General features: G+C 41.6%; 1 protein-coding gene across 2 annotated transcripts; it reads right to left on the bottom strand.

Annotated features, from left to right (window-relative positions):
• Window positions 1–123: 123 nt before the first annotated feature.
• IL7 (interleukin 7) lies at window positions 124–10640 on the bottom strand. Of its 2 annotated transcripts, XM_064507370.1 has the most exons (6): window positions 10385–10640; window positions 7078–7220; window positions 3714–3803; window positions 2759–2911; window positions 1112–1257; window positions 124–1007 (listed from the first exon to the last, which is right to left on the bottom strand). In XM_064507370.1, exons 1-6 carry the CDS (start codon window positions 10392–10394, stop codon window positions 962–964), a joined length of 588 nt encoding a protein of 195 aa, XP_064363440.1. In that variant the 5' UTR covers window positions 10395–10640; the 3' UTR covers window positions 124–961. The 2 variants fall into 2 exon arrangements, with proteins under 2 accessions (XP_064363440.1, XP_064363441.1); XM_064507371.1 differs by lacking the exon at window positions 1112–1257.
• Between the last annotated feature and the right edge of the window lie 237 nt (window positions 10641–10877).

Genomic DNA, 10877 nt, shown 5'->3' with positions numbered 1-10877 from the left:
TCTTTTATAATTGGAAGTGCCAAGCAGCTGGTGGCTATATTACCAGCTCTGCTTTTAGTAATTAGCTACGCAAAAAGCAGAAAAGGGAGTATCGATGCCCCAAAATACAACAATCCAATTCCATAGAAGACAAATATTTTATTACCAAAGGAGTTATAATATCAAAGTAAGAAACTGCAAAAGAGTTATAAACAACTATAAAAATACCTCTATTTATCCAAAATTAAATATGAACACTTTATTAGTTAAATGCCAATATATTATTCTCTGAAAATATTCACAAACTTTGTCACGTCTAACATATTAAACGTTATATAAAATAATCGTGTACAAGAAATCACAATCTGAAGGTAAGCAATTCCAGCTACTCCTTCAGCTAACTAGAGAATACCTAAATGCACAAAGCTAGTGCTGTTTCTAGTCAGCTGAACGAACTTGCATTCAGGCATCCCCTTTCCCTCCTTCCACAGGCCTCACTGTCTTGCTTCTACTTCAGCGAGTAGAAGCGTGCTACATCTTTCAAAAGCCAGGACTCCTTCCCAAGTTTTTTTAAAAGTTAACCTTTTCCCTATTTTTTCAAACCTGAATCAGTTTGCAAACCCATTAAATGCAACCCCAGCTATGCTTAAAGCATTATTCCATCAGCAGAACAGACTCAAGAGCTGCTGCTTATTTAGTAAATCGTTCATTTTGGACCTTGATATGTTCTATATGGATATAAAGAAACCAGCTACTTTTTCGTACTGTTTTCCTGGTCTGCAGTTGCTAAGATATTTTTTTAAATTGCAGTAGACACCTAAGTATGCTTTGATATTAAGGTACTGTAAAGTTACTCAAAAGATAAGAAAATTCGAAGTAGTTTCCAGAGCATGAAGTAGAACGTGGCCTTCTCTATACTTCTTTCATTCAAACAGTGGTTTTTGTTTCCACTTCTTGGACTTCAGCAGCTTTCCTGTAGCCATTATTCTGTCTCCAGGAACAAGGTACAGTAGCTTTCCATCAGAATTCTGGCATAAAGTGTTTATGTAAGCAAACAGAGTAACTTAAAGAACGCATATAAAATGCAAAGATACCAAGTAATGCCACTTTCAAAGAAGAGAGCAGGATTCACCTGGAAATTATTTTTTCAAATTTATTCCAGCAGGATCGAAGGCTAGATATATTTTCTTTCAGTTCACAAAATTCTTGGTTACATTTCTTTTTTGAGTGTTCACCTGTTTCTGTATCTTCTTTATGTGTATCTACCTGTGGGCAAATCTGAAAAAGAATAGCTTATATTGTTGATTGAGAAGTGCCTATTCTTTTTATACACACATATTGTGAAACAAACTAATTACCTTGCATCTCAATAAATAATGCAGGTATCTTACTCGGTAATTTAGCCAGAATGCTGGGCTACTCACAATCTCTGCAGTGACAATATATGTAACCTTAATCAGTTCTCACTCTGGATATAGCATTGCTGATGTCCCTTCACACTAAACTGGGAGAATGCAGCTTTAACTCACAGGAAATAAGGACTTCTGAAACTAGCATGTACAACTGAGAACATGTACATCCTGTATCAGCGGTTTAAAATTTATCCTCAATTATGTGAAGAACAGGAAAAATAATGCCAATTAAATTGTGAGCCCATCTTTAAACAACACAGGTATATGTGTGGTACCTTGAGATTTATGGAACAAAACAGTACCGTGCCTAGAGGATGAGACTGCAGCCGAGCATTCAGGATTCTCCCAGAGACAAGGAGACCATGGCTCTTGTCCCTACTCCAAATGCAGTTTATGATTTTTACTGAACGATTTTAATACAATTGGTCTTTAAGTAAATCCAGGCAACCACAGGGATAGGCAGGAGTTTCAACGATGACACTATCTGACTTTCATGACTTAAATGGAATGCCTTTTATACTTAGGCAGAAGTTAAATTCCACTACAGGTGCCTGAGGAAGATATAGAACCATCACTATTTTGAGGATCTGGTCCTAGGTTATGCAAGTCATTTCAAGGAGAAAAAGAATAAATTAAATGTAACCTTTACTCAAACATTGTAAAGCCAACCATGAAGAACTACATCCTTTGGTGCCTATGTAAGGCTTTTCAACGTTGGTCAATATTTTTGAGTTCAGTACATAATTGTGAACCACAAAGTATTTAAAGAATACTTTCCCTTTGCTATGGTAGTCTGTAGATCACTGCACTAGAGCTGAGTGACATTCCAAAGAAATGACTCTGCAATCACTGAAAATTCAAATATTTTCATATCTAAGTATTATTGTTGAGTTTGAGATATTCTGATTAAAATAAAGATCAAGGATCAGTCAAAGGGATTATAGAAAGGGTAGAAACTTCCACTAATTATTTGTTGAAACAAACCAATTAAAGCATATAGGGCATTTTATACATTAATTTAAGGTAGAATTCCAATGTAGAGTAACAACTATGGCTTTATACACTACAGAAGTTTAAGGCCTTCTTTGCATAAGTGTGGTCTTTATCTTTTACTGGAGAATTTATTGAGGTGTTTCAGCACCGAACTAGTGTACACCTCTTGACTACAGACTTCCAGATCATTGGCTTAATTAGTCTCTGCACTGGGCTTAGTATCTATGGCAAGAGATGTGCTAGAGAGCAAAATTTGTCATGCACATAACGTGCAAGATAGATGTACCTTAGATAGGATACTCCATCTGTGCTGAAGAGCTCTAAGGAATAAGCCATGTACTTCCAATAATCTGCAGACCATCATTATCACTCACCTTCTCTTTTTTATTTCTTTCACATTTGCACTGTAGAACTTGTAACGTCCCACATGAGACTAATGCGGCTTTCCATCTAAAATCTTTGCTGATTTTTTGCTTATGAAAGAATTTAAGCATGTTGCACGCCATACTCTGTAGTGATTCTATTTCCTGCAAAGAAAAATATGTCCTGAAAAGTCTGTGCATCATTAATTCCATGTAATGTTGGTTTGTCTTAAAATGCTGCATCAGTGACCATTAGTTTCTTTTGCTGTCATTGTGCCAATCTTTTCCAATAAATTACCTTAGCAACCTGACCTAATTGCCATCTCTTTCAAATATTCAAAGTACCAATTTGTAGTAGAAATAATAGTATCCTAAGGATATTAGGGAGAACTCATACCTTTTATGAAATCAGCTGATACAGTTAGGAAAACACTGAAGCACTTTTGGAGTCAGTCCTTTCGTTAAGTCATGATAAAATCAGGAGTTACAGCTGACAATTATGCCTTCTGTCATTTAAGAGCTACCTCAAACTATCAAAGATTTCAAACCTGAAGTGAAAAGCTTAGCCGATATGAATTTCTGTAGAAAAATGAAAATCGATGCTGGGAAAATTTTGTATTTATTTTCATGGGCAAAATGAAGAAGATGATACATTTTCCGTACTATTTTGGATTAAAATATTAAAGAATCTTTACATTAGAAAAAAGATTTATTGGATATGAAATTAATTAATATTTCAAATGAATTAATATTTAATTGGAAAAAAATCATAATTTATTGGACAGACTGTGTGATTCCAGAGGCAGAAAAGAGTAAAAGGAAAAATCCTGAACGCCATGATTTGACTATTAACAATGCAACATTAATCACTATTGCAATCTGTTATTAAGGGATTGGACTGTACAGAAAAACCCCACACACTTGGGCTTATACTCTCCAACTTAAATTCTGAGAAATTAAATTTTACCTGAGTATCATTGCAGAAGAACACTTTGGCATTTTCATGTTTTTTATTCTTGCAGCACCTATCACGATGATACTCTGCAGACATATTTACCTGTAATAAATAAGATATATTTAATCAAGTGAGCACTTTTAATCAAGTGAGCCTGATTTCACTTTTTTCTAACAGCTGATGACCTGAACATTAAATTGTTCTTTAGGATCTCCTCAGCTGTAGCAAGTGTACAATTCTGAGCTTTTCCTTGGCAAGGAGGCAAAGAAAAGCCCAATCCAACTACAACTTGTAAAGGTATTCATTTTAAACCTTCACATTCCATTGAACTACTTGGTCTTTTACCATTCAAAAAAATACAGTAATGTTTAAATCTTACATGGACTGTTTGTTCTCCTCAATAAATACATGCCCCAGGCATCTGAAGAGATTTTAGCATTTGCTTTGCACATGCATTAATGGAAGATGTATCTCTAGATATCCTAAGGCACAACACTTTCTCCCTTTGCTTGACTGCAATCTTTTATCAGTGGCTTATTCTCTGCTTTTCCTTCTTCTACCTTCATGCTTGTCATCCAGATGACAACTGAACCCAACTCAATAAATCCTTTCCTTTCTTCTTCAGCTCGCATCCACATAACCTACTGCTACCAGAAGGGCTAAAAAAACCCCCGGAGAACTCATGTCAATATTATATTAGCTTTCCTCACATACACATGTATATGATCACATTAGTCAATGTCATTCTTAGGGGTTTTCTGCATGTTTTTGTTTAACTTTATCTGTATTTTAGAAGCTCACTCAAGCTGGATAGAACTTTATAAAACAGGAATTGTTTTCAGAATCAGCAAGAGTTTAGGGAGTCAAATGTCCAATGACAAAAAAATATTGGGAAGATAATATGCATCTATGCTTGTATCACAAAAGACTGAAATTTCAGCTGCAGCAAAATTTTAAAAGTATCCTAAAACTTAGTTTAGGTATCTGTGGCTTCACTTTCTAATCACCAGTTCTCACTGACTTCACAGACCACTGCCTCCAAACATCAGATTGACTATTAAGGACTGACAGTTATTGACTTTGGCTATGCGATTGTGGGAAAGTTTCTAGTGGACAAATGCTATCACCCAAACAGCATCATCAATAATATTTCTGGGTACACTAATGACAAGACTGTGCACTGACTCTACACAGAAGATAAACTAGTCTCTCTTAAGCTGGATAGAACACATACAGAAAAATGAAGACTTGCATTGTAGTTGCTTGTGCATGCTTATTATAAGAAATAAAGAGATCAACACATTCCTATTATCTTTCACAAACATTAATTCTCAAGCTTTTTTTTAAAATTAAACAGCTAATAGTTTTAATTCTCATACACTCTCCTAAAGAACTCTATCAGCAATAATAGTTATTACAATAAAAAGATAGGGACTTTTAAAATGAACCGGGAAGAAGGGGAGACTGCATTACACCATCAAAATCCTTCAGTGCGCGCTGGGTGTGGAGTGCGTCACACTGCAGCGGTGCCTCAGGAGGCACGGCCATCTCCAGCAGTGATATATATATATGTATGTGTATATATATATATATAAGTATATATTTGTATATACATATATGCGGGATATATATGGGAACCGTCCCCAGGCTTCCCTGACCTCCCAGCTCTATAAGGTCTGTGATTTGCCCCATGGCTCTTCGCCAGAGGAAGACCTCTGGTGGATGTGGTTCCCAGAGGCAAGTTTAGTTAATCCTGTCATATTCCTGCTTATAGGTCAACTATTTCATAAATGCCCACCAAGAGAGTTTATTCTTTTACCCAGGAAACACTTGTCTTTGTTAGGAATAAGATGACAAACTAAAGGGGCCACTTATCTGTTTCAATATGGCCATGATTATTTTCCCTGCCTTTGTGTCTTGTTCAGGATAATGTCATTTTTCCCCCTAGGTAGGCAGCCTTTCCTTCTTCATGATCTCAACAAACAAGATATGAGCAGAATGTTTTTGAAGATTAAATGATCATTTCCTGACCCTAAAGATATCTGTTTCCACAGGAGGGCTGATGTATATATTGGCAGAGAAAGGTTGGAAACCACTGGCATAAACCTCTGAAGGATAGTGGTGGATCATAAGCGTGAAGAAATACAGAAGCTCATTCACTCCTAGTGACTTCATTTTTGGAAAAGCATCGTATGTCACTTGTATTTCATGCAAGTAGATCTTGATTTAAGACTGCAACACAATGGTGAATTCTAGTTTACTGACACACTGCAGAGAAATTCCATTTTCATACAAACACCTCTGGTAATCCAAACTTGTAAAATATTATTCTCCCATGAAAGTATTCTTGACAGATGAATTTAATTGTTAATGATCCTTGATAAAAGAGTCAAAAGGTAGATTTGGGGCCAGGATCATTAAATTATGATGATAATTTTTGCAAAGACATAATTATCTCACTGATAAAGCCATAACAGAGGAGAGGCTACTATTTGCAATTGAGTAAGTTAAGTTTTTCTCTGCTGCCATCTAGAAAACTTCACTCTTGGTTAAATAAAATACACTAATGTGTAAAACACAGAGAAACTGTTTTATTGCTATATAGATGAGATTCATGCCAATTAGTGCAAGCAATAATTTATTGATTAATGTTAAGAGAGAAAAGAAGAAAATTTAGGACTATTAAAATAATACCATTTTCTGCTCACTGGTTAATGAAACAAAAATCTTTAACGCTTGGAAAATGAAAAATTTCAGTCACCCTCCATAAGAAATGTTTCAGTACCCAGAAATCTCCAAATTAATCTAAAATTTCAAATGCAGATTTTCATCTTTAAAATGATCAGCTGAATGGGATCACTGTCTGGAATAAAAGGTAGAAATCAATTTAAAAATTAGTTATTTGAATTTTGCACCTCTGTTCACTTGTATTCAACAGACAACATAAAACTTATCAAGAGTCTGTTAGTAGAGAAAAATATAGGTTTTGTGATGCTTTCTTCTTTTGATTAGAAAAACACACAGGTGGTCAGGGTAACTTAAATGAAATTACATCAGAAGTGAGTACTTCTTAATGTAATATGTTATACAGTTTAGGCCCAAATGGTACATGTGTCTAACTACTTGCTGCATAGACACAAATACCTATATCACATTATTTGTACGTGCAAGTAAGTGATACACACAAATGGCTTTCAGAGTAGAATTAGAAAATGAATTGTTGAACTCTCAAATATAGACACCACTGAGCTTCATGTGTAATTTTAAAACTGACTTGTACCATAGGTTAACATTAATCTGTTAGAGTTATTTTTAATTATTTGCTTTCATTTAAAATAATTAACATTTTAGGAAGCCCAAGAACTTTATTACCTACCAGCTCCTTGATGTCGTGGCTTAGTACATTCTCATACTTCACACGGATTTCAGTTGTTTTGTTTCCCATTGTACAGCTACTGGAATTCACTGGTGACAGAACAAGGAATAGTGGCAGAACCCGAAAGATAGATCTAAAAAAGGCTGGATTACAATAAGAACAGTTAAATACATTTTAAATGCCATAGAGTGTATGCTCTATTAACAAACATATACTATAATCTGTTAAAACATATGGGTGCTAGGTGTCTGAACTCCCTCATGCTCAAGGGTGATTTAGCCAATGCAATTAAAGAGAGCCTATAGCTATTAAGTTGACCGGCCACTTGATGTCTACAAGCTGGGCTGAATACCTCTCCAGGCTCTACTGAAAGCATTGACTAGGTCTCTCTGTTGACCTTAACAGGACCATAAACACCTAGCACATACGTAGATGAATAAATTCAAGTGCCTTAATGTGGAACTGAATCCCATCATAATTTTGCTTGCATTAAATTCTGCAAATGGCCATTAACATGCTTTTATGTCAAAGTGTCTTGAAACACACTTTCAAGCTGCACAAATGTTCAAATCCCTGCTAGTGGGTGTAACCTGAGATGAAGCAGCAATATAACCTTCTTTGCAAGTATTTTGCAATCTTTGGGAGCAAGTCTTACTGCTCCCTGCCCTTGGCTTCTCCTCTCACAGGATCATCCTGCTTTGCTCAGACCCCTGTTCTTCTGTCCTTGGATGACATCTGGGAAACCAGAAGCTCTGTGAGGAAGAGCAAAGAGATAAAGGACCAAGATACCGCAAGAGCCTGAAAGAACTGGTAGGGTAACTGGAGGGTACAAGTGACTGGCCTGATATTGGGAACGAGGGAAACTGAGGGAAACAGGATGATACAGGGATTACAAAGCTGATAATTGGAGACGGGCCTACAGCTATGAGACTGGAGTAGGATGATACTGAAACAGAAGATAACAGAAACAGGGCTAGAAATTTAGGTTGGTGGACGAGCAAAGATCACAGCAGATTACTGGGATAAGACAAGGAACATTGATCCCACCTCTCTCAGGTACTCTGTACCCTCAAAGCTGCCCTTTACTCTCTTCTACGTTGAGTAGTAAGAAGAGTAGCCCCAATGTAGCACAACTGGGAGACACCACAGCTCACAGGAAAGGCAGAAGGGATGTCCTGATCCTACTGCTACTTTCCTTCCTCTCCAGCAAGGATGGGAGCTGATCCACTGAGCACAGCCAGTCCAACCCTCAGAGATGCTCTTGGGCCTCACTGGTGAACCCCACATTCAGTGGGGAGTCTTGAACTGCACAATACTAGAGACGAAAGTACAATACCTATTCCTAAATCTACTCTTAAAAAACACATTCTGGTTGCATATCTTCAAAAAAGAAAAGAGCGAATTTGTCCATGATCAGTATTAAGCCACCTAACCTCCGTGATGCAATAACCACAGTCATGCTGTGCGCTGGTCTGGCTTTCATCGAAACCCTGTCCCACAGGGTCCCACACAGTCCATCCCAGCTGACTCCTACTGAATGCTGCCTCTTCAAAGAAGAACATATACCACTTTTCCTGACTACCAAATCCCTTTTTCCTTACAGATTATTTGTGAATACGCTGTGATATAATGTCCTAGAAACTGGACTGAAAGCCTTGTATAGGCCGAATTCCAAAATTCAGTTTGTAGGACTGAGATTGAGATTTAATACTAAAAAAAGTTTACAGAAAAATGCAAAAACTTAGCTGATTCCAGTACAAAAAAGGAACTGTAATACTTGTTTCCAAACAACTTAAATTGGATATGTTACCTCTAAAATATACTTCAAAAGACACAAATATCAATCCTCAAAATCCTCTAAATTCAAATCAATGTAACAGATTCCATCACTTTTAAAACTGTTTGTCTAGCCACATGTGGAGATAACAGATGAAACTGCACAAGAAGAAGTTAAGTCACTTATATTTCTTTATTTTTATTTTTAGTTTCTCTGTAATGCACAGATTGTGATTCTTTTGAAATAAAGAAATTGCAGAATAAGAGCAAATAATTCTGAAAGAGATGTTGCACAGTCAGCAGGTCCCTCCACCCATGGTGGAATCGCTACGAAGAAACCTATTTAGATACAACTAAAGTAGTTCTCTGGAACCCAGTAGAGCGGTATCATAAAAAATGCCAGGAGCTTTGAACAACTGAGAAGTGAAAGAATTTTTCTTAAAGTTAAGCAACTCCAAAAGAAGCAGAACTGATCGCGCTCCATGCGCCTAGCGCTTCTGATGGAAGGAAGCTTGAATTACTGAGAACACTGCGGCCTTTCAGTAAAATTCCCCCAAACTCCTAGGTCGTATCTGGAAAGCCCCAAGAAGTTCTCTGATAAAAGCCAGGAACAGTTAGCATTCCAGTATTTCCAAATCTGAAAAAGCCCCTCTTTACCAAAAAAAAAAAAAAAAAAATCACACACACAGAGTCTGGAAGTGGCACTCCCGGCGTGCCGGCGCCTGTGCCAGTGCCAGACCGCAAGCTGTTCCCAGACGGACCCTGCCGGCTCCGGCTGCAGCAATGTAGCTGGGGGACCCTTTGCCCCCCTGGAGGGACCCGCATCTCCAGGGCCACACGCTCTGCCCCTCTCCCCCGGGCGCGCCCGGCGCCGCTCGCAGCCCACGCGAGCCTCGACGGCGTTTCCCTCCTTTTTTTTTTTAAGGTTCTCCCCCCGCCCCTCACTGACTCCGCGCATGGATGCGGAGAGGCGCGCTGGGGCTCCGCGGGGTCGCTCTTGCAGGCGCCGCGGCGAGGAGAGGCCCCGCCGGCGGCCGGGAGCGAGGGGCGCCCCCGCCCTGCGCGGCACCTGCTCGGGGCGCGCCCGTGGGGCGGACCGCGGCCGCGCTGCGGCGGGCTGCAGGTGCCGCGGAGCGGCGCGGAGCTCTGCCTCCGCCGCCCGACTCCCCCGCCCCGCGCCCGCCGCCACTCCCGGCCCCGCTTTCCCGGCAGCGGCCGGGATGGGAACTGGGCGCTTTTAGTTTCATTCTAGGGGGAAAGAGAAAAAAAAAAGCAAAACTGGGAATTTCCCCGGCCGCCGCCGCGGGGATAAAAGGGCACCGGCGAGCGCCGCGCGCTGCTGCAGCCGAGGCGACGCGGCCGGAGCGCGGAGCGAGCGGAGCCGGTGAGGACCCAGCGCGGACAGCGGCGCGGCGCGGCGCGGTGCGGTGCGGCGCGGCGCGCTGCAGCGGAGCCCGGCGCGGGCGCAGGTGGAGCGGGGCGCCCTGCGCGGCGCTGCCCGCCGGCGGCCGCGGTGCAGCGCGCTTCTTACCATGGAACATGGTCCGCGGGGGAGGTGGCAGGGAGCCTCGCCAGCGGCTCCGCGGTCATGGTGGCGGCGCGGTCTCGCCCATGGTGCCTGGAGCATGCGGAGCGCCGCGCAGGGGCGAGCGGAGCCGCGGAGGCCGAGCGGCGGAGCCGGGCTGTCCTCAGCGGCGGCCCGCCGGCCGCATGCCGGGGGGGGGCGCGGCGCTGTCAGACCCGAATCTGGCTCTGCCGGCCTTTGCTTTTCCCATGGGGCTTCCGCCGGCGGGAGGTACTTTCACTTTCTGCTCCGCCGCGGCCGCGGAGCTCCCCGCCGCGGCGCCGGGCTGCGCGGCCTCAGCGCGGCGAGGCGGGCGGCTGGGCGGCCGCCAGCGGAGGGTGCATCCCTTGGCCGCCGCCGCGGAGGTCGGCAAGTGCCCGCGCCCGCGGAGGGCGCCGGCGGCGGGCCGGGGCTGCGGGCGCGCCCGGGGGCGGCGGGCAGCGGCGGGCGCCGTCGGGGC

Source organism: Dromaius novaehollandiae, chromosome 2 (genome assembly GCF_036370855.1).
Source record: "Dromaius novaehollandiae isolate bDroNov1 chromosome 2, bDroNov1.hap1, whole genome shotgun sequence".
In the NCBI taxonomy this organism is placed as follows: Eukaryota; Metazoa; Chordata; class Aves; order Casuariiformes; family Dromaiidae; genus Dromaius; species Dromaius novaehollandiae.
Note: the sequence above shows the minus strand (reverse complement) of the source record. Positions and strands in the feature narration are given on the sequence as shown.